The sequence below is a fragment of the Chelonus insularis genome, unplaced genomic scaffold (genome assembly GCF_013357705.1).
Source record: "Chelonus insularis isolate UGA/USDA-ARS -01 unplaced genomic scaffold, ASM1335770v1 contig_139_pilon, whole genome shotgun sequence".
Lineage (NCBI taxonomy): Eukaryota > Metazoa > Arthropoda > Insecta > Hymenoptera > Braconidae > Chelonus > Chelonus insularis.
In genome coordinates this window covers 1,014,803-1,038,374 of record NW_023276379.1, presented here as the reverse complement: position 1 = coordinate 1,038,374, position 23,572 = coordinate 1,014,803, and the positions used below count along the sequence as shown (strand labels likewise).

The 23,572-nt window shown below is 27.0% G+C and overlaps 4 protein-coding genes and 1 long non-coding RNA gene across 7 annotated transcripts in view; 3 read left to right on the top strand and 2 right to left on the bottom strand.

The window, feature by feature from the left end:
• The first annotated feature begins 93 nt into the window (after window positions 1-93).
• Window positions 94-2,078, top strand: LOC118074944 (uncharacterized). The gene is made up of 3 exons (XR_004691246.1): window positions 94-263; window positions 382-519; window positions 636-2,078. It is a non-coding gene; the product is annotated as an uncharacterized lncRNA (long non-coding RNA).
• A 135-nt stretch (window positions 2,079-2,213) lies between these two features.
• On the bottom strand, window positions 2,214-3,457 carry IscU (Iron-sulfur cluster assembly enzyme). Its single transcript, XM_035096520.1, has 5 exons — window positions 3,260-3,457; window positions 2,883-3,107; window positions 2,732-2,810; window positions 2,483-2,656; window positions 2,214-2,355 (listed from the first exon to the last, which is right to left on the bottom strand). The coding sequence occupies exons 1-4, from the start codon at window positions 3,350-3,352 to the stop codon at window positions 2,580-2,582; spliced, it is 474 nt and encodes a 157-aa protein (XP_034952411.1). The 5' UTR covers window positions 3,353-3,457; the 3' UTR covers window positions 2,214-2,355; window positions 2,483-2,579.
• Window positions 3,458-3,547: 90 nt separating this feature from the next.
• On the top strand, window positions 3,548-6,367 carry Srp54k (signal recognition particle 54k). The gene is made up of 8 exons (XM_035096517.1): window positions 3,548-3,778; window positions 3,982-4,158; window positions 4,228-4,457; window positions 4,548-4,698; window positions 4,777-4,925; window positions 5,002-5,263; window positions 5,336-5,711; window positions 5,779-6,367. The coding sequence occupies exons 1-8, from the start codon at window positions 3,701-3,703 to the stop codon at window positions 5,874-5,876; spliced, it is 1,521 nt and encodes a 506-aa protein (XP_034952408.1). The 5' UTR covers window positions 3,548-3,700; the 3' UTR covers window positions 5,877-6,367.
• A 410-nt stretch (window positions 6,368-6,777) lies between these two features.
• On the top strand, window positions 6,778-23,086 carry LOC118074920 (ATP-binding cassette sub-family G member 4). Of its 3 annotated transcripts, XM_035096482.1 has the most exons (10): window positions 6,778-6,983; window positions 7,059-7,347; window positions 11,321-11,651; window positions 16,884-17,001; window positions 19,020-19,209; window positions 19,315-19,460; window positions 20,619-20,857; window positions 20,953-21,698; window positions 21,851-22,192; window positions 22,445-23,086. In XM_035096482.1, the coding sequence occupies exons 3-10, from the start codon at window positions 11,459-11,461 to the stop codon at window positions 22,601-22,603; spliced, it is 2,133 nt and encodes a 710-aa protein (XP_034952373.1). In that variant the 5' UTR covers window positions 6,778-6,983; window positions 7,059-7,347; window positions 11,321-11,458; the 3' UTR covers window positions 22,604-23,086. The 3 variants fall into 3 exon arrangements, with proteins under 3 accessions (XP_034952373.1, XP_034952371.1, XP_034952372.1); XM_035096480.1 differs by lacking the exon at window positions 7,059-7,347; XM_035096481.1 differs by lacking the exons at window positions 6,778-6,983; window positions 7,059-7,347 and adding an exon at window positions 10,442-10,908.
• The window catches only part of LOC118074924 (UBX domain-containing protein 1-B), a 30,523-nt gene continuing 19,719 nt past the window's right edge, over window positions 12,769-23,572 (bottom strand). The window contains exon 7 of the mRNA XM_035096488.1: window positions 12,769-12,920. The gene's annotated coding sequence lies outside the window, so the exon portion shown is untranslated. The remainder of the gene's footprint in view (window positions 12,921-23,572) is intronic.

Below are 23,572 nucleotides of genomic sequence, written 5' to 3'. Positions count from 1 at the left end.
TATCGAATATAGAAGCTTTTTGAAAATTTATGACAAGAGTTAATTTAGATCAATGAATCAATGTTATGTTCTAGTTACAATTTAATCGAGATGACTAATCATATTAATTCAAAGTTAGTTTGGAGTTGGAATACTTTTTTGAAATGTCTCAGTTTTCTTTTAGTCAATTACTAATAAAATTATTTATGTCAATGAAGACAAATGTAAAAATGGACAGTAATTATCAACATAAACTAGGATGAATTAAAATTTTTTTTTACCAAGTAAGTAATGATTTGCATGTAAATTTTTTTTTTTTTTAACCAACTCATTTAAAATATATGAAAGTAAAAAAGACTTTCAAATATAATATTCCTTATTTTCTATATTATTAACACTTAGTTACTAAATAATTACAAGGACTTTTGTTCCAACAATATTACCAAGCAATCGTCTACTTCATAATATGTACAACTGAATAAACTCCATTATCATATCTCCAAAACATCATCTGGTGTTATACTACAGACATAAAATAATGTAAGTATTAACTTTAAATGAATATTTAAAAACAATGTTGATAAAATATATGAAGATTTCAATAATTTATTTAATTTATTAAATCAATTTCTAAAAAATGAATAATTTGTTAACAGCTTTTCTAGAAATATCAAGAAGAATTATTTGTACTCAGCTATGCATAAGAAAAAAATGCGGAGGCACAAGCAATCAAGTGGGGGGATGTAGTATGTATGTTGATTCTTAGCGTGTCTCGGAATAAACACGTGACGATACGAGCATATTAACGGCATAGCAGAGCTGTTTGCATCACCAGCTTCGACGTGGTACGAAGAGTATGAGGTGTCTTTCTATTTTAGATTATTTGATTTTGTCTTGAGTTAAAAAGGAAACTTAATAGATGATGTTACTATACTTAATTCCATGAGCTAATTAAATTATCTGTTCAGATAACTCCATGTCGAAGAATGTGAAAAATGAAATATAATTTATGTTTAATTAAATATTGAAAAATAATGATATTATAGCGGCTTTTTAACGTGGAAAAGTATTTATCTCAAGCATTAATTATGTCTAATTATTCCATAGAATCGATTAAATCAATTTACATACTTTCAACTAGCGTATCCGTTCTATCTAATGTATATTCGATCAATACTTGATAACTTTTTATACAATATAGAACTACCCTACCTAAGGATCTTTTGACTTTATAAGTAAAAAATATGTATCAACATTTATGTATAAGTATGTCAATGTCATGCTATCCAGACTAAATGTGAATGATCAAATTTTCTCCAGTTGCATGTTGATACAAATGATATCATCATTTGGACTATGTATTGCACTTATGAAATAAATGAATGTAACCCGTTTGCCAACGTAATTTAAAAGCACATCGACAATGATTCAAATTAGTTAATTGATGCATAAATCTTTCCATATATAGACAAAGTATTTGTTGTAAATATGAATACATATTGACTATATTATTATAAACTTATAAATAATTTATTTAAGTATATTTATGGTATTCTCACGAACATTAAAGTGAAAAGCGATAAAGGGCGATAAGTTTTGAGGTATAAATGACGTCATTCTTCGTTGAACAAGACATGGAGACGCATTTGCTTCACTCCATGTCATGAATGTATCTCGTCATGTCCTTGATATTTCCATGGTCATTTTGCACCGTGACTCTGTATAGCAATCGAGTAGATACAATTAAATATAACTAGCACGTCATCAATGTTGTAGGCGGAATCTTTGAAAGATTCATGAAAATATTTTTTCTCATATCAGTTTAAATATTGAGAAAAAAGTAACATAAACAAACGTCTCAATGTTATATTATTTTTTTTCAAACCGAAAACGTTATAAAAATTTTTTGTGTACCAGAATTTTCTTTGAGGAATACCATGAATAATATAACATCTAAAAGTGATCACAGCATGCCATGACTAATAATAGTTTTCAGATTGGATTCTAATGCTTTTCCTTTTTTACTGCATTCCATTCATATTTTTCTTCTTTCCTTTTTAAGCGATCCAATTTTTTTTTCTTATTACTGTGTAATTATAATGTGAAGATTTATATATTGAAATTTGTGATTTAAATACAACTTTAAAAAAAAAGTTGCAATGAATAATTTATTTATTTTGTAATCAAATTGATTGTGATATAATTAAACAGATATATACATGTTTATGATTATCAATCATTTGAAAAACTATCTCTTTAAGTAATATTTGTAATTTTGATCATGAATAATAAAGAAATATGCAAACAAACTTAATGTTTATATTACAAATGAAAATATTTGAATTACTCCAATTACAATGGTTGATATTTTAAATTCTACAAAAACAAAAGAAAATTATTTATTATATAAATAAAAAAATTTCATTTCGTAATAAAATTATAAATATGTATATGCTATTTATTTTAAAATAAGCAATTACATCTAATTTATTTTTATGATTACCTCTTTATATAATTAAATTTTATTGTTACCAATCTCTGCTATTATATATCTAAAACGAATGATTCAATATCGTCCTTAGTTGAACTTTCTTCTGTTACTAGTCATCGGTTTTTTTACTCTGTTGTTTAATTCTGTAGTCTGACAATGCAGCTTTAATTGCATCTTCCGCAAGCACTAATAATAAAAATTGATAACTATATAGTACATCAAGTTATTTCATTTGGCAATAATGACACATAATAAACTTACTCGAACAATGCAGCTTGACAGGCGGAAGACAAAGTTCTTTTGCAATGTCAGTATTTTTCAATTTTAAAGCTTCATCAACCTAATTACAAAAAAAATCTATCAGTAAAAATATCGTAAAGTTCATTAAAAATATTCTAGAGGAAATAATTACCGTCTTTCCCTTGACCCATTCGGTAGCAATAGAGCTTGAAGCAATAGCTGATCCACATCCAAATGTTTTAAATTTTGCATCAATAATTTTTCCATTTTCATCAACTTTAATCTGTAATTTCATAACATCTCCACATGCAGGAGCTCCAACGAGACCGGTACCCACTTGTTTATCATTTTTATCCAATGATCCAACATTTCTTGGATTTTCGTAATGATCTAGTACCTGAAATAAAATCAATACTTTTTTTAATCAATTAATATTATATGCAATTCATTTGCACTTGCATGTTTCAACATATTATGAAAAATGTCAAAAATATAGGTTAATTTTAGTTAACGTCAAAAGTAAATAATCTATGTAATAAATGTATTTACATTTGGATGATAGAATAAGCAAGGAACACTCTGCGACAAACTCTGTGCTGGTTTAACGCACAATTTCGGTGGCAATATACGCCACAGAGACATTTTAATTTTATTGATAAAATCTCAAACAACAGAAGAAAAAATAAATCTTCTACGCTTCACAATTGCAATAAGACGACATACGCAGATAAAATAAAATGTACACTTGTTGAGTATACATATGTCATGTTTGTTTGTAGGTAATAATATGGTTAGTTGATAAAAAAGCGTCCTTTAAATTTCAGTGGTAATGGCGTACCGGAAGTATCGTCATGTCGAGTTGGCCCTAACAGAATAGAGTAATTTCACTTGTTATATTCTAGCCTAAAATCGTTTGAGTTCTACTGTATGCTAAATTCTGTGAATAAAATACATTTTTATAAAAACTAGTAATTGATTTAAAGTACAAAAATGGTTTTAGCAGACCTAGGGCGTAAAATTACGTCCGCATTACGGTCACTCAGTAATGCAACTGTCATCAATGAGGAGGTAAATACGTTTTGACAATGATACTGTAAACAGATGGAATAATTAATTATTTTTCTTCATAATAAAATGTATTAACTAATAAATAAATAACTAATATGCAAATTCTAATATTATTCTAAATATTAAGAATACTGCGATATTGAATATTATTTATTTTTAACTGAAAATGTCAATATACCAAATTTGTTTTATAATTTTCAAAGGTTTTAAATTCTATGCTGAAAGAAATATGTGCAGCATTATTAGAAGCTGATGTCAATATTCATTTGGTTAAAAAATTACGAGAAAATGTACGAGCAGTCATTGATTTCGAAGATATGGCAGGTGGACTTAATAAACGGAGGATGATCCAAAGTGCCGTATTCAAAGAACTTGTTAAGGTAATTATTGTTTATTTAAAATATAATAAATATTAAATATTCTAATGGAATGTTTATATGTTCTAATAGTTAATTGATCCTGGTGTAAAAGCATATCAACCAGTGAAAGGTCGTCCAAACGTTATCATGTTTGTTGGTTTACAAGGTGCGGGTAAAACTACTACATGTACTAAATTGGCTTACTATTATTTAAAAAAAAATTGGAAAGCCTGTTTGGTTTGTGCTGACACATTCCGAGCTGGTGCATACGATCAAATTAAACAAAATGCCACAAAAGCTCGGATACCATTCTATGGAAGGTAACTCATCATTTTAAGCTGAACAATATGCTAATGGTGTTTTTTATCATTCACAATAAAAGTAATACAATAATCTTCATATTGTTTTAGTTATACAGAAGTAGATCCTGTTGTAATAGCTCAAGATGGTGTAGACATGTTTAAAAAAGAAGGCTATGAAATCATTATTGTTGATACTAGTGGTAGACATAAACAGGAAGAATCTTTATTTGAAGAAATGTTACAAGTTTCAAATGCAGTTGTAAGTACTGGAAAAAATGTTAAAATTATTTTTACTCAATCCTATAAACATTACTTTATCGTTGATTTCTTTTTACAGCAACCGGATAATATAATTTTCGTCATGGATGCAACTATAGGTCAAGCTTGTGAATCACAAGCAAAAGCTTTTAAAGATCGAGTGAATGTTGGTTCAATTATTATCACAAAATTAGATGGCCACGCTAAAGGTGGTGGAGCTTTATCTGCGTATGTATTGGATCTTATTTTCTTGTAGAAAAATTTATTGGACCAAAGTTTGATAAAATGAGTATTCAATTTATAGAGTAGCAGCAACCCAAAGTCCAGTAATCTTTATTGGTACTGGAGAACATATTGATGATCTGGAGCCATTTAAAACAAAGCCTTTTATTAGCAAATTATTGGGCATGGGAGATATTGAAGGATTGATCGATAAAGTTAATGAGCTGAACCTTGACGAAAATGAAGAGCTTTTAGAGAAAATAAAACATGGTCAATTTACATTACGAGATATGTACGAACAATTCCAAAATATTATGAAGATGGGTCCATTTTCTCAAATATTAGTGAGTTTCTTTATATCTTAATTTTATTTATTCTATTATTGGATTGATCATTAATTGAATAAAAATTTTCAGGGAATGATTCCTGGCTTCAGTCAAGATTTTATGTCAAAAGGATCAGAACAAGATTCAATGGCAAGGTTAAAAAGATTAATGACAATTATGGATAGTATGAATGATGCTGAATTGGATAGTAGAGATGGAGCTAAATTATTTAGTAAACAACCTGGTCGAATAACAAGGCTAGCACATGGTTCTGGAGTAACTGAAAAAGAAGTGAAGGATCTTATTGCTCAGTATACGAAATTTGCAGCAGTAGTTAAAAAAATGGGTGGTATTAAAGGATTATTTAAGGGTGGTGACATGACGAAAAATGTCAATCAAACCCAAATGGCTAAGTTGAATCAACAGATGGCTAAAATGATGGATCCTCGAGTACTGCATCAAATGGGTGAGTATTTTACATTTTTTTAATGGAAGATAAGTGAACCTCAAATGAAAAATCCTTGTTATATCAGGCGGAGTGATGGGTCTTCAAAACATGATGAAACAACTTCAACAAGGAGCTGCTGGCGGTATGGGTAATTTAATGGGTGGCTTCGGAGGTAAATCTTGAAAAAATTATTTAAAAACTGATGCCATTCTATGACTGCCATCTGACATTAAAAATGAGATCAGAGAATATATTTATCTGACGAAAGAATATAAATTCAAAAATCAACAAAATTTTACATTCTTTCGTGAGTATTCTTTAAGATTTGCAATAATCAATCTTCCCTCTATACCAGTCGCATACATACTGATGTTTCAATAAAGGAGACAGAGAAATCATCTCAAATTTTAATTTTATAGCGAATTATTCAATTGTTTACGTTATTTCAACGATAATGCATAGTATATATTATCATTGTATATGGATTTTGTAAATAAATTATACTATAATAACACTAAGTAAATATAAAATATTCAGTTTTTCGAATCCATGAGGGTAGGTTAGAATTGCAACTGCATCATTTATTAACTTGTTGCTACGAAGTTTATCAAAGACTTCAATAATCGTATATGAAATCAGTCATGATGTAAAATAATGATTGCGAATTTTTTGAGCTTATGTGAAAAATTTAATTTATTTCAATAAATATAATATAAATAAATTTTTAGCCCTTAAAATTTATATATATATATATATCAATAAACAATCTAATAAATAAATAGTGATAAAAATTAGTGCAGTTTTTTATAGAATAAAAAATAAATTCATTTTCTTAATTCGGTTTAAGAAATTAACCAATAATTTTAATATTTAGCTAAAATCATTATTTTATAATACTTACATGCAAACTTTGATTTAAATGAATCAAATCCTTTTATCGATTTATCGATAATGAACTACATATTTATCATGCGTAATTATTTATCTTTACAAATTAACTTTACTTGCCGTTAATATAAATACCGACAGTTAGTAATTTCTTAGTGTAACCTTAGTCGCCATAATTGTTTAGTTTCTCAAGGTCTGAATTAGAATGTGTTTGTATTTGTAAATGGTGATAAACATGGGCAAGAATGACGTTCGTAGTTCTATTAAAGTGGAGCAAGAAGTTGTAATATCATGGTTTTAATATTTATCCCAAAAATATTAGTTAGTTTAATAAGTAAATTCATATAATTATCCTAATTATCAACTTTAAGGTTATTACACTACTCAAAGTATTGTTAACTGGTGAGTAAAAAAGTTCGTGTACACATTTAAGAAAGCAAACAGATATGTCAACTAATCAAATATTTTCCTTCATAGTTGTGTTTACCATTACATGTCACACATTATACTCGAATTGAACAAAATAAATAGCAATATGAGATGATCAGATATATGTTTGAATCTGATTAACGAGGTTCTTCAACCGTTGCTTTGTCAGTTATACGAGTAATTTCTCTCGTAAGTGTTACAAAGGGAAAGATGAGAGATGAGAGAATAAATACTGCATTCTAAGTGCCGCGGTCAGGTTGAGGGTCTTTCTCTTTCTTCGCGAAAGTCAAGATCGCGTCATTCTTTACGGTCAATGATCAACAACTAGTTCTCACTGGTACGTCGTCCTTTCACCATATCCTTTGTCAACGTTCTTTTCTTCTATTATTTTTCAACAATAGAATCATGTATTTTTCAAGCATTGACAACATCAAGAAACCAATTTATCATTTTATTCTATTCACTTATATGCATCATCATTAAAAAATGCATTTGACAAGGGGAAATTTTTCAAATTATGCATCTGTTTAATCGATATAAAATTGTGGTGGGTCAGATAACAAATCACAATACATATCCAAAGCAATTGATTATTTATAATTTTTATCTATGATATGTTAACAAGAACTTTGAGCTGAGGTTTATCTCATTTCGTCATAAAATGCTTGTTGAAATGAGGAAGCTATTACTATTTTTTTTTTATTAATATTTTTTCTTCTACTTCTCATTGTTAATAATATTATTTTTTATTATTATATTACAAACCATTTTTAAACATGAAACAACATACATTTATTTTTTCGTACAATTATTATTTCATAATTAATAACAGGTTATTATTTACAAGTAAAAAAGACAAACAAAATAATTACAGTATCATGAATGAATTAAAAATGAAGTTATAATATTTATTATTATATTTTACAATTTTTTTTTATAGCAAAGAAATCTAGTATAGATTATTGAAATTTTAATTTAAACTTATTCAAATGTATTTAATTCTAGATGATTTAAAATAATATATTGAATCTACTAATAATAGTGCGTAATCCATCACTTTGAAAATCAAGAATTAACATGGTTTTATAGAAGATGGAAGTTTCAGGATTCTTATAAATCTTGCATTGATTAGATGAATCATCATCATCATAATCAGGAAAAATGTTGATTTAATAATGAAGAGGAGTAACAAAGCATCAAACATGCAACTACATAGCAAGTTTTATTAATTAAAAATTATTTTCTAGTAAATTTGATTACTTATTAAATGTCTATTTAATTGAAGTATTAATCAATATGATGTGAAATAATAACAATATATGATATTTTTTTTATCATATGCTCGACTTCATGTGCGAATAAAACAAGAGTATTGATCACTGTGGACTTTAAACTGCCACTTTGTCTATATCAGTACAATATATATTGTATTTATTAATATTAAATCGCAAGAATACATTTATTTTTGTCTTGTATTCATGCTATTGTGTTTTTATGTTCTATTTCCATAAGGTATAAATAACACATTAATTATTTTAAAATAATTATTACTTTTTATTTACATTAAATAATAACTTCTTATTAACGAAAACATATTTCCGTTAATTTCAAAAAGGTCGTAGACGTTTTTATATCATAGAAATTTACGCAATAAATCTAGATAACCTTTGAAATTAACATATCAAAAAGTAAACTTAGCGTAACATTGACATTTTAATTCGTCAACATCACTCAACACTCTAGTATACATATTAAATTATTAATTGACCACCCATCATTGAATTATATTGAATGACAATTAACTAATTGTTTGTAAAAAAAAAAAAACAAAGTGAAGTTAGACAATATTCTTACATTATTTTTCAATAGAAAATGTAAACTAAAACTTAGACAGTAGATTTACAAAAACACTCAAGTGCATCAAGTAGCTATCATTAATGTCATATATTACTCTTGGCATTCTTTACACGTGCTTCGTGACGCCCATGAATCGTGATTTTTTATTTCGTCATTCTAACATCAAAAATTACTCTATCTATCAGTTCACGCTCTTATAATCGTATTCTTTTAAAAACACGAGGAAGGCAATTTTTATTCTATCAGCATAAGTGATAACAATTTAAATAAATAAATACACAAGTTAATTATAAAAATCTAAATATTTGTTTAACTTTTAACATATTTCTAAAAATGTAAATTATTTATTTATTGAATGAACTTTTAATGCAGTGATGAGAGCAATTTTAAATTAGCTTTAAATTATTCAGTAAGAAAAAAAACCCGTTACTTGTATTAATTTTTTTTATTTATGGAGAGAGAGAGGGGGAGGTTATTATAAGTAGTTAATGGTCTATAAAACTCAGACGTTATTTTTTGTGAATGAAAAATAGTGGGAGAAACTGAAGATTGTTTTAAATGTATGCCACACAGTGTATATAATGTACTTGAAAACTTGTTCTGTATGATATCGTATCAAAAAATCAAATAAGCGTATAACAATTTGATAGATTTACGTATATGAATATCTTTTGAATGTACAGAAATTATTCTTTGCCATGCTACACAAAAAAGGCACTATTATTAAATGGATATACTTGCATTCAAGGTCCAAAACTTGATTTGTCTTCATCGTTCATCAAGTATGAACTTCTGGATACAGTCGATCTCCAAGATACAAAAAAGCTTCTTTGCATATAGACATTGCATCCATTTATCTTCAGGCAATATTTAACTACGATATTCTTCTAGGAAAAAAATTCAAGAATTCAATCATAGAGTGTTATAGAAATTCATAAATATTCCAGTGCTTCATTCAATAATTCATTGTGATTATTCTATTATAAATTGTTGAATAGTATCACGATTTTTATAGTCATCAAATTCTGTGAAAATTGATGAGGAAAATATGTGGAAAATTTTTGTTCAAATCTTTTATTTTATTTTAATCTTAAATTAGATTGGTTTTATCGTTATTTTAGTGAACATAATTGTTAATCTTTTTATAGACTTGATTAAATAATCTTTACTAATTTATAAGTTAGCTTTAGACTAAACCAAACAATCTCTAGTTAATTTGATAACTGTCCTATTCTCAAAACCAAGGTTAAATCGAGTTCATAAATTAAAATTATAAAAAAAAAAAAAACTATTTCTTTGTTAATTACATATATAAAAAAAATTCCACAATTTTTTGTTACTTTAAAATATTTTTCAAAAATAATGAAAATCATTGAATACACTAATGTTTAAGATATAAAAAACAATTTATAAAACCAAATAATTTTAATGCAATTTTATTAATTAATACTTACAACTGTTATTTATTTTGACTTGAAAGAAAAAAAATTATTTGTAAAAAAAAATTGTAATTAAAAAATAACAGAGATTAAAAAAGTGCAAAAATTAATTGGCATCTGTGAAAAATGTCAGAAACGCTGTCGACTTTGAACACAACCAGGTCTGGTCTTCATTCGACTTTTTCCCTTCTACGTAGAGTGTGCCGCGATATGAACAGATCGACGGTCAACGGTGACGGCCATCTCATGCCTCTTTAGTAAAGTCAGTCCGTCTTCAACCGCGGTAGCATAAACTCCGCAGGATTGGAGCTTAGTGCGTCCGCTCTGCTCCGATTCAACTTCACTACATAAATTTCTAAAAAATATATTAATAAATCAATTCGTCAAATCAACTTATAAATAATTGATAAATTAATAAATAATCGAGATCAAACAGTATCTTAAAACGCGCATCTTTGTTCATTAACCATAGTTGTGATACGTGAAGAGCTAGATAAAACATTATAACAGAATATTCGTCTGATTATTCTTTTTTAAAAAAAAGTACACTACAATTATTTATGTACTCTATATAAGTGTCTTTCATTGAAATGAAATAGAATGTGAGTTCTTTCATTTTGTTATAATTAATTTAATTATATTTTAATCGATGAATTACATTATACTCTTTTTCATTTTTATCATTATTATTATTAATTATTTTAATTCATTATTCACGATAAATTTACTTCTACCTTTAATATCATAATATTATTAATGTTAATAAATTTAGATTACTTGTTCAATCTGTATTTTAAATTCCAGATTTCGCGAACTTTTTTTTATTAAAAATATATCAAGTTAAAAGATTATAAAAAATATCATAGAATAGCAATTTATTCTTTGCTTTATTACGCAAAGAGATCGAAGGTCTACTTTACTGTCATTTTTAAATGCAATCATTTTACTTAATAGACTTTAATTACCATGGTATCAATCATGTTATCTTGATACTAAGTATTTAATTTCTTACAGGTGGTGAAGAGTTTTATGAATTGGTGCTCAATAAATCGAATTATTTGATGGTGAAGACGGTGATTAATTGAAAATCACAACATTTCTGAAGATAAATTTATATCTTCAATCAACAGAAATTGAAGAATTTTCATCAAAATGAAGCTCGAGGGTAACAGTTCAAGGGATGATGATGCTAATGGGATTCTACTGCAGCCAAGGAAAACATCGGTTGTACGAGTCCAGATTATGCCGATTCAACCTAAAACTATTACTCATTTGCCAAAACGACCACCAGTTGATATTGCGTTCACGGATTTAATGTACAAAGTCCGAGAAGGCCGTAAAGGAAGTAAGTAAATAGTTCAGATATATTTTTTTTCATTTCTTATGATGATTTATTGATAATACTGTTAGCTGGGGTTTTTTAAAAATTGTTTACTTATTTTAAATTAAAAAAAAAAAAATCTTGTTGATCATTATGAGCTATTAATGAATATTTTAAAATGATTGATGAAGAACATTCAATTCATTTGATAATAAAAGTTGGAACTTGAAAAACAAAGTTACATACATTTAATTATTTTAAAAGTGCTATTAAGGAGGTTATTATTCAATAAAAATGATGTTAATTGATAGGATTGATTTGTGAAAGGATTAAAATATGTGCTAATGATTTTACTCTGGTGTTTTAGTAATAATATATCTAATTTCGACTTTGTGCCGGTAGTTTAATAAATAGTAATCGACTTATATGACAGAGTATTGAACCGTTTTCCATGACTTATTATGAATGGATGTAATTTATCGTTACAAAACTAAAATTATCTTACCTAATCGCATTTTCAAGTTTCATTCACTACATCTGTGCACTCGATTATTTAATCTCAATTCATGAATTTTTTATGATTCATTAATCTACCTTGTTTTGCTTACTTTCTTGAAAGACCACAATATTCATTGGTTATTATTCTAATGAATAATATATTTTTAGTCCTTGAACTTAAAATCATTAAATTATTTTTACATTTCAAATTATTCTATTGAAATCTAAATGTAATTAATTATTGTCTTTAGAAAATAATACTTACATTTGTTTCAGATTTTTTTATTTATCATTGATGCATTATTTGTAATCAATTTGTTGCTCGGAAAAACTTCATTCATGATTAAAGTTTTTTTTTTCCTATATTTTTTGCAATGTTGAACATTAAATATCAATCACAAGAGTGAAGTCTTAAATGCATCTGAGGGTCATCAAGGTTTTCTAGGTCTTTCAAGAATTCTTTCCATTCCTCATTCGATATTATATTAATGATGAGTTGAAATTATTGAGCTGATTGAGATAAATAAAAAAAATTGAATAGCAAAGTTAGCAGACAGCAAAAATTGAAAAAATAAAATATCAAGAACCGGTTTTTAATATTTCAAGTTTATGCTATTGAAAGAATGATGAAGATTTTTCAATCTTTTTCAAAAAATATATTACTGTATAATTTTTTTTACAATCATTTATAAAAGTTTGAAGACAAGAGAGTAAAAACTCAACAATGATTTTTAAAGTCACACACAAATTATGCCACCAATTTACTATTGAGATCCTCCAAGGTCTTTGGATACCCTGAAAAATATAAAAAGGATTACAAAATCATTCTTAATAATAAATGTCTGATGCAAAAAATATACATCTCACGTCTTGATCGAAAAAATTTATGCCAATCTCTCATGATGATAATAAACAATAAATAATGAATAAAAGCTATTAAATTGTATTTATAGCTCATATACACTGTCCTCATTTGAATTTAAATTAACTCAAATCTCTTTACTATTAATCGTACATTCAACTTTTTTAAATCACAAGAAAATATAATTCAATTTAATATAATAATAAAATAAAAATAATAAATACTCAATGATAATAATGAATGATGAATTCTACTATCATCATATTATATATTTTGTGGTAAAGTAAAAGCAAGATATTCTTTCAATTTTTCCATCCAATTACATGTGTAAGTAATTACTGATAAATTAACATCAAACATTTTTAATTAACCAGATGAATTAATTTATTTATTAACTTTGTGCTAAATAAAATGAAATGTACTGATAATAAGTGTGATGGAATTTATATATCAATCTCATCGAATTGCAGTTTTTTATCATTATTGGTGGTACAGTAACTAGACTAGAAACTGGTTTATGATGACATTGACCACCTAGTGAAAGTGCTCTATCTACACTATGTACGACACATTACAGCATGCGGGTGTTATTAACATAATTTTTTCTTCAATTTTCAGTATGACTGTAAATCAGACGTAGACAAAACCGGTTATTTAAACAATTATGCATTTATTTACACAATTCTTTCTACTTTTAAAAGTCACTGGTGCTTTCAAGAGAAAGACTTAGCACCAATTGACCGCAATTATTAGAAAAAATCTTTTTTTTCAAATGTGATAGCTTAAATGAAAGTATTGGAAACTGGAGAAGTGGTGATTGAGTTTCGGAGATGTAGTAAGAGAAAATTTTTCAAACTAATCATGGAATGTATCTAGTATAAATTTTCAACATTCTTATTAAAATGTTATTAGTTAGTTGGTATTAACTGCAATGTGAGAAAGTTCTCGATAAAGATTATCGCAGTGCAGCGAACCGCAAATACAACTTTATTCCCTACACACTAGTTTCTTTTTCGTTATTTATACTAGAAAGAAAAGAATATGAATGTATTCCAGAAGCGATAGCCGTGCATAAGTGATTGCCAAATCGCAATATAATGATGAGTATTGTCAACAATGTGAGCCGTGACCGCATTTACTATCAACATAAAAGCGTCTTGATGTTCAATCGTCAGAAAAAAAAATCTAAAAAAATAAAGGACGAAGAGACCACTTTTTTATTACTATTATATGCTAAAAGCTTGACCTCTAGCTGCAATAAAGTCCTTAATTAAAATGACATGGAAGAGTGAGAATTTTATTTAAATCCTTTAGGATATAATTAAGGATAAAATTTTGAAATTTGAGCAACTGAAGAAATACGCAATTTAATTTGCAAGATAGATAAACGATCTCGCGATGACGCCAGATCTGAGTAATGTCTCTTGGAAAGTGGACACGATATAATACACGTATCTCTACATCTTTGTAATAATCTTGAGCTCAATTAGTGTGCAGATGGTTATTAAAAACATCTATATCGAATCAAATCTAATCATAAGAAATGGAAAATTCACTATGAAATTTAGATAATCGTTTATTGGATTCGAGCAGAATTGGAATAATGATACATCTGATGAACATTAAATGAGAAATTGATTTTTATTTATGTCTGTTATGCAGATAATTGGATTTTTTAATTTCCTCTATTTTAAAGGACTATGATCCAATGATGGATCAACATAATAAATAAAATCAAGATTATCAATGTGGGTAATGTAAGCAATTGGAGCATGACATTGTCATCAATACTCTTGTTTATCAAATAAAACAATTGATAATTGTAACCTAAAATAATGACAATACAATAATTGGCTATTAAGCAAAAATATTTCAACGATTGATAATAAATCTGAATATAAATTTAGAAAGTCTGTGGTATAAGCAGTAATTTTAAGTAAATAATTATAGTTCAAATCAGTAAATTTATAACCTTCATTCCTACAGCAGATTATTTTATCAATTTCCATTGTATTGTTATCCATTTTTATCATTAATATGATTGTTTATATTTTATATACAAATTCATAAAAAAGTTTATTTATTTATATTTGTTTAAAAGGTTTTACATGTTGCTACCCTATTAGATGAGTCATAAAAAAAGAGATTACAAACTTGAGTCATAAGAAAGACCAACCTAGCATTTATTTTAGCACTATTGCAACAATGTGACAATGAATAAAGACCATAAAAATTTCTATTGAACAATATTATATTATATTTTTTGAAAATAATAAAAGAGTCAATTCTATGTTTAGTTAAAGGATGAAAAGCAAAAAAAAAATTATTAATGAGTTATTTAATTAATGGTTATGAATAATTATATTACTTTTTATTATGTAAGATGTTTTGATGTCATCAAATTTCTTATCTTAGCATTATGTTCAGTGCTAATTACTTATTAATTGTTTTTATAATTTTACAAAACCGTCAAAATGTAAAGAAATACTACAATGAATTTACTTTCTTATTCTAGAACTTTACAGTCAAAGTAGAATGATTTTAAGTTTCTGTTATTAACTCAACATTTCGCAACATTTTACATTCAATTGATCACGCCAGATTTGCAAACTCCAGACTGAAACAGCTAAATAGTCAATTTTGCAATGATTATATTAATCAAATTGCGTACTATTATTAAAAAAAAACAGTGATCAGTGAATTTATTATAAATTCAAAATTAAAAATGCATTTATGTTTCTTATTCTTTTAAGCTAAACTTAATAAGTTTAAATCACCTGGGACAAATCATTGTAACTTATTGCGAAACATTACCGAGCTCACGTCCACTCGTGCGTGATCCTAGAGCACGTACGCTCCTTTTCAAAATAAAGAGGAATAAAAAATACTATGGTACTGAAAACAAGTAGACTTTAAATAATCTCTGTTGCGTAAATACAGTTTGAAATGCTTCGAAATCAATTAAGTTTGAGATCTATTATCAATGAAAATAATCTAAAAATAAATTTCAGTTTATTATGTATAAACATCTTCTAAATTTACATTTTTTTACTTATCTACTTATAAATTTATTTAAATATTTTCTACTCATTATCTGAAAGTGAATAATTGTTCAACTCGATTAAATAAAATGAAAAAAAAAAACAGTTGAATCATTATACATATATTTTATAGGTTAGAAAATTTTTTAAAAACCTCAGATTATCATATTCAAAAAGAGAATGGCAAAATATTGCAAAACAGTAGGAAAAAATGTTTAAAAAAACATTTCGAAAGCAGAAACTGTTAAAAACCTGTTCAAACAAAATTAAATGAGCATAATTGTTTGTTGAAAATTTCTCTAGTACAACTGCATGAGTCTTAATGTACATGAACAAATATTTAATTAGTCAATATCTTGAAAATGATGTATTCTAAATACACATGAATGTAAACAGTGTAATAGTTCTAGTATTTCTTACAAGAGTTGACTTATACTTTTGTATCTTGTATATACGTACAATAATACATACAAATATTAATGTCAACTGTCATGACATAACAAAGAACGTATGTAACTACAGTTGAAGACATTTTACTTCCGTTATTATGCTACTGTCCAGCAACTGGAATGAAAAATTCAAATCACAATCAGCTATTAATTTCTTTCTTTAATTGCTCTATATGTTATAATAAATCACTAAATACTCTAAGATAAAACATTTATAGCCATATGAATCATAAAAGAGACGATTAAACTGAACTTTGACCAAGAATTAAGCATTATACTTTGTATCAGCTCATTTGTTCATTCATACAATAGATAGATCTCAAGTTAAGGTTGATAAAAATGAATAAATAATCATAGTCATTCATTTAATATTCAGTTATGCTTAATTATTATTCTTTTTTTGCAGATGAAAAAACTATCCTCAAGTCCGTTAGTGGAAGACTACGGTCTGGCGAGCTGACGGCAATTATGGGTCCGTCTGGCGCTGGAAAATCTACTCTCCTTAACATCTTGACTGGATACAAGTCAGTACAATGGAGTCAAATAAACTTTAAAACACCTATCAGTGATTAATCTAGCAATCTCAATCATATTAACTTGCTAATCAAGTATCATCGACCCATTATCTTTGTTCTCTAAAATAACATCGGATTTTTTTGGTATATATATTCTCACCAAGATAACAGTTAAATAGCTAATCACTTCATATAGCTGATAAAAGGGATTTAAACTCTTAAAAGGATTAGGTAAAATCTGTTTTACGAAAAATAATCATAAATCAAAGTCCAAACTTATTGAAGGTTTATTCTGAAAATTAAAAGCAACAGAGTCCATTGGTTTTTCTTGAAAGAATTAAATTATTGTTATTAAACTAATTTAATTAATGCATTTGTTATCTAATAAAATTATTGATTGATTGATAGTAAGATAATTGAACAGTAGACAACTATTATCTAATAATTAAATGGAACAAAGTTGCAGTTGAATATAATTCAAGGAATTTTTTATTAATGATATTGCTTTTGTAATGGTAATGTTTAGATGACGTCTTGGACTCTAGAGTAATTTCCATATCAACTGCATTGGAAATTTTTTATATCAATAATGAAGTACCTTTTTTATATGGAACATTGGCATAAAAAGGAAGAAAATTAATTTTTTTTGAAGAAAGGTAATGAATAAAAAATAGAAATTACGTCACGAGCACCAGTTGACAAGTCGCGATTTCCTGCCATAGCTGACGGAAATGATACGATGATAAAACAATGCATGACTCGTTGAGTAAACTGAAGCATCAATATGTACTCTTTCGAGAGTGAATAAGTTTTTTTCATATATGTAAAACAGATAAAATTGATAAGATAGATCAGCAATGAGGTTAACCAATGATAAAATAATTGTTTTTTATTTTTATACATGTGATGAGTTTGAATTACTCATAGGCTAACCTTTATGACCTTTATAGCATCATTTCTACTGTTGGATTATAAGTAGTTTTATAACTATAAAAATAATTATTAAACATCTCTTTTTTTTTAAACACTTTCTCAAACCATTTTCTACGCTTTTCTGAGATTCCTTTTATTATTATAACATTTAAAAATGAGGAAGAACTTGTTTCTTTTAGTAGCTCTAGTAGAACAAAACAATTATATGTGCAGCAATGCAGTGAAAGATAGTTTCTAATTTTCTAAATTATTACATCAGCTTGTGCAATTATTCTAACAGTAAAAAAACCACGTAATTTTTTGTTTATGAATAAATTAAAATACAAAGTTTTTATTAAATAAACAAGACAACCGTTGTTAATAAAATAATCATTTTATCTAAATGAATGATATCTAATGTCTCAGATTGATTATTTTTATTCAATACAAGCAGTGTTTCTTTTCCAATTTACATGCAAGACTATCTTCAGGTCAGCACACGGTGTCAAGGCAGTTCTAGTGTTTATCGTTAAGTAGATGAGCATGAGCTGAATGTCATGGCTTTTGCATTGTTTTTTTTTCAAGGATATGAACATAAAACGACGAATAAAAAATATTAATCGAGTGAAAGTCCATAAATCTTAGTCAAAAACAAGAAAAAAATATTCATTTTCTTCTCTTTTTATTACCAATGTTTTCACTGGTTTTATGGGAAATTAACAAGTCGATTTGGAATTTAACTGTTAAAGAGCATCGACATAAAAACTGATTGTTATTTATTTGCTTACTCTTAATGTCAAGGGTAATTATGAAGGATATCATAGCACTGAGAGATTAAAAAATAGATTTCAAGAGCAGAGTTCATTATTTGCACAAAACCAATAACTCAGTTGCCTTCAGATAGTGAATACTTGAATTTTTCTGGAAGACAAACCGGTTAAACATGGTCTGCAGCTAATGAATTATCTCTTAACCTTGTGATATCTACCGGAAATCTTTTAGCTTTAACCTTGAAGGGATTTTCCCCCCTAGTACATTCATGATCATAATAAACAATGTTGTATTTAATAAATAATAAAGAAAAAATATTAATTGACTTATTAAATTATTTACAGAACTACTGGGATGGAAGGAAGCATAACCATGAATGGTATGGAGAGGAATTTAAGTACCTTCAGAAAGTTATCAGCTTATATTATGCAGGACAATCAACTTCATGGAAATCTTACTGTTGAAGAAGCTATGAAAGTTGCTTCAAGCCTAAAACTTAGCAGTAAAGTCAGTAAAACTGAGAAAGAAGAAGTGGTGAGTAAATATTGCAGTAGAATATTCTGTAAATATTCATTAAGTTGTTGACGTTTATTTATTTATGGGTAGTTTATGTATTAATTTGTTGATTATTTACAACAGATTCAAGAGATTCTCGAAACACTTGGTTTGGCAGAGCATCGTCGAACGATGACCTCAAATCTGAGTGGCGGTCAAAAAAAAAGATTGTCTATAGCTTTGGAATTGGTCAACAACCCTCCAATAATGTTTTTCGATGAGCCCACGAGGTGAGTAACATTTCAAGTACCTTTTTTTTTTTTTTAACTCACTGCACTTGTTAACCTTGTGAAGGACATCCAGTTTAATCTGCAGGTCTTCAAGAGAATTTGGTGAAATATAAATCGGACAAATGTTCTAGACAAAAAGTCAATACTAAAAAGTAAAAGTCTTAAATATGAGAGAAAGCGATGATTCACGTGTGCTTCTTTTTTGGACCTCTTTTCTTTGTCTTTAGATTTTTTTTCATTTATTCTTTTTTTACTTTCTCGCAAAACGGTTTAACTAATTTAAATAACCCTACATTTTTTATGCTTAAAAAAAAATAATAAATTAGTGGTAACTATTTTTAGAAGAATACCTTTTTTTAATTCTAAGCTCCAATTTATTGATTCGATCAAAGTGGATATGCTAAAAAAAATAGTTGCTTTAGAAAAAGTATCTCAATTTATAAACTTAATTTTCAAAAGGAATTCAGTTATTATTTATTTTTTAAATTCATAATGTAAATATATCTTGATTAAAAAATCTGTTGTTTTTTGAAGTTTAATGGAAATAAAATTTTTTTGAATTTTCAAATTTAAAATAAACCAATTTATTTTTTATAATCGAGATTACCAAAAACTTGAGATTTTTTAAATTAGTAAATACTTTGATAGGTCACTAGAGTAGCCTGATTATAAACTTTTCAATGAAATTCTTGGTGTAATATGTTTATAAACTTGAGGTAATCAAACGAAGACTGTAATATAAGAGCAATAAGGAAATTTCCGTGGAATGTTTTGTAAATTTTATTATCAAACTTGTCTTCGTACTCTAAAAAATACAGTGAAGTCATGTAATAACATTGTGGATAAGATTGTATAATTCATAATAATAACATAAATCAAAATTTTTGGAGCATGAAAAATATAGTAACATGTACGTGATGTCGTGCACTTTCAAACTACATGTAAAAATCAGTACACATTCTAATAAATAAAAATTACAATGATAGTTATTAATCTTTTCTCTCATACATGTCAGGGTGTATTAACTTTTTATTTAGTAAATGCACAAAAAATTTCTAATCCAAAATTTCGTCAAATCTAAATTATTTTAATAATAATTGATAACTTTATTATTCAACATTTTAACCATGAAATAATAGCTGACTATTTTTTTTACAGTGGTCTAGATTCATCGTCTTGTTTTCAATGTATTTCTCTTCTAAAAACCTTGGCCCGAGGTGGACGAACGATAATTTGTACAATCCATCAACCTAGTGCTCGACTTTTCGAAATGTTCGATGCTTTATATACTCTTGCCGAAGGACAATGTGTCTATCAAGGTTCTACATCACAATTAGTCCCATTCCTCCGATACCAAGGATTAAATTGTCCCAGTTACCACAATCCTGCATCCTTCAGTAAGCATATCATTTATTCTACAAAAATATTTCAATAAATAAATGTATTATTGTATAAAATTTCTTTATAAATTATATTTTTTGTATTTTTTTAGTTATTGAAGTGTCTTGCGGAGAATATGGTGAAAATGTAGGAAAATTAGTAGCAGCAATAAAGAACGGAAAATACGATATTAGGGAGGGATTTCCATTCCCAGAAACAAAAGAAGAAAATTTGAACAACACTATCCAGGCTGTAAATGGAATAACAAAAAATGTGGATGAAAAATATGGCGTAAATGATGAAATTAAAGATAAGAATGACGTCAGTAATATTAAAGAAAAATATACCGAAAACAAAGTTAATGAAAGTCATAATAATGGCGGAATTATTCCAAGTTATGCAACGAATGACATTGCTAAGCACAACGAACTAGTGATAACATTAGAGGAAAAGAAAGATAATATTGATGTAAATACAAGTTTATTGGATGAATCGATGATTTTAACACCAGAAAGATATCCTACGTCAGAGCTGACTCAATTTTGGGTCGTCCTCAAAAGGACTTTACTCTTCAGTCGTCGAGATTGGACTTTGATGTATCTTCGATTATTTGCACATATTCTTGTTGGTTTATTAATTGGTGCTCTCTATTATGATATTGGTAATGATGGAGGCAAAGTGTTGAGTAATTTAGGATTCCTTTTCTTCAACATGCTGTTCCTTATGTACACATCAATGACCATAACGATTTTATCATTTCCATTGGAAATGCCAGTTTTGATGAAGGAAAACTTTAATCGGTGGTACTCATTAAAGTCGTACTATCTAGCGATAACTATCTCGGATCTACCGTTTCAGGTGTGTTTCAAGTATATTTCAATATTATGAAATCCATAAAATAATTAAGAGTATCAACTTTTAAAATTTTAATTCTGATTAGAATCATCATATTAAGCTGACAATTAAGAAAAAGAAACAAAAAGTTTAATACTGATTTTATATTATTTCAGACCGTGTTTTGTATAATGTACTTGGTAATCGTGTACTTTTTAACAAGTCAACCGATGGATGCGATGAGATTCAGTATGTTTGTTGGAGCTTGTCTACTCATCTCATTTGTTGCTCAATCAGTAGGATTAGTTGTTGGAGCAGCAATGAATGTCCAGAACGGAGTATTCCTTGCCCCTGTCATGTCTGTACCTTTTTTACTTTTCTCCGGATTCTTTGTCAGCTTTGATGCGATACCTATCTACTTAAGGTGGATAACGTATCTAAGCTATATCAGATATGGATTTGAAGGTACTGCTCTAGCAACTTATGGATTTTCTCGAGCAAAACTAAAGTGCTTCCAGGTAAATAAAATTTATCAATTTATCATTTTTCATTTTAATAATTCTTAGAAACAGTGAATAATAATGAAAAAGAAACTAATTTAAACAAAGTTCAGATTTTTAAATTATTCTTTTTAATCTTTTTATAATCATAAAATAGCACTTATTACTCGATAATAGACTTTATTATGATGATTAAGAATTCTTTGTTATCATTTAAAGATTTTATTCAAGTGTAGATAAGTAAATTACTAATTTGAAATATTTTTTCAGGCTTACTGTCATTTCAAAGAACCAACTACAACACTTGAAGAACTGGATATGCTTGATGCTGACTTTACTCTTGATATTCTGGCTCTCATTTTAATTTTCTTGGTATTAAGAATTGCAGCATATCTATTTCTCCGTTGGAAACTCAAATCCGCTCGATAGAAATTTAAAAAAAGATAAATATTCAATTTAACATCGATGAAAGATGGTAATAAGTGTCCATTGATGGCCTGACTGTTGTAAATTTTTCATTTAAAAAACTGAACATGGAGAGTTCAGTATATTTGTAAGATTGTCTTTAATATAGAATAATTTATTAAATTTTAATTATAGTTAATATAATAATTACATTAAAAAAGGAAGAAGAAAAAAGCAAATAAAAACAAGATAATTTTGTACTTGTTCTTGTGTATTACGTTAATAAATATGTGCTTTCCTTGTTTCTTTTTATTCAAAGTTATGCCTCATAGACACAGATCTATTATTAAAAATACTAATTGATTGTCGTTATTTGTCAATTAGCGATAAAATAATGTAACTACGGCTGTGAAGATACTTATATTGTTAAAAAAAAAGTTTTATAAAAGTATGATCTTGTCCTGGTATAATAAAAATAAAAAGAATACTTAAATTAATTTTCAATAAAAATTATTGTATTGGAAAAATGGTACATTAATTAATAATTAATTAGGATAATAATTAATTTATTGTTAACAATATAAACATGTAAAAAATTATTTTTTACTATTAAGAAAAATGAAAAGTATGAGCTTAAATAATTAATATTGTCTGTGAATTATACTTTGAATAATCGGTAACAATGGAAAATATTGATTAATAATTTATTATTCAATTTGAAGTTTACATATTTCATTTAATCTCGGTGCCTTCACGACTTAGCAATTTTATAATGATTTATTGATTAATAATTATTGTCAATTTCAATAATTATACTTAAAATGAACAATTGTTGAACAAAATAACAAATTTTTGGTGTAGTATCTGATGCAAAACATTAATTATTGTATGTCGAACGACACACATCGTTATATTTTGTATAAAATGTTTGTTATATAAATAAAGTAATTTTTTCTTAAGAAATATGACATTTTTTTCTGTGATTTGCCATTA

Excerpts from the sequence above, each read along its gene's own strand:
- IscU (XM_035096520.1), bottom strand. The coding sequence starts at position 3,352 with ATGTCTCTGTGGCGTATATTGCCACCGAAATTGTGCGTTAAACCAGCA. Across the intron at positions 3,108-3,259 it reads GCTTATTCTATCATCCAAAT|GTACTAGATCATTACGAAAA; the intron begins GTAAATACATTT and ends ATTTTATTTCAG. Across the intron at positions 2,657-2,731 it reads TGTCAAGCTGCATTGTTCGA|TGCTTGCGGAAGATGCAATT; the intron begins GTAAGTTTATTA and ends TTTTATTATTAG.
- Srp54k (XM_035096517.1), top strand. The coding sequence starts at position 3,701 with ATGGTTTTAGCAGACCTAGGGCGTAAAATTACGTCCGCATTACGGTCA. Across the intron at positions 4,159-4,227 it reads TATTCAAAGAACTTGTTAAG|TTAATTGATCCTGGTGTAAA; the intron begins GTAATTATTGTT and ends ATGTTCTAATAG. Across the intron at positions 5,264-5,335 it reads GTCCATTTTCTCAAATATTA|GGAATGATTCCTGGCTTCAG; the intron begins GTGAGTTTCTTT and ends AAAAATTTTCAG.
- LOC118074920 (XM_035096480.1), top strand. The coding sequence starts at position 11,459 with ATGAAGCTCGAGGGTAACAGTTCAAGGGATGATGATGCTAATGGGATT. Across the intron at positions 11,652-16,883 it reads CCGAGAAGGCCGTAAAGGAA|ATGAAAAAACTATCCTCAAG; the intron begins GTAAGTAAATAG and ends CTTTTTTTGCAG. Across the intron at positions 17,002-19,019 it reads AACATCTTGACTGGATACAA|AACTACTGGGATGGAAGGAA; the intron begins GTCAGTACAATG and ends AATTATTTACAG.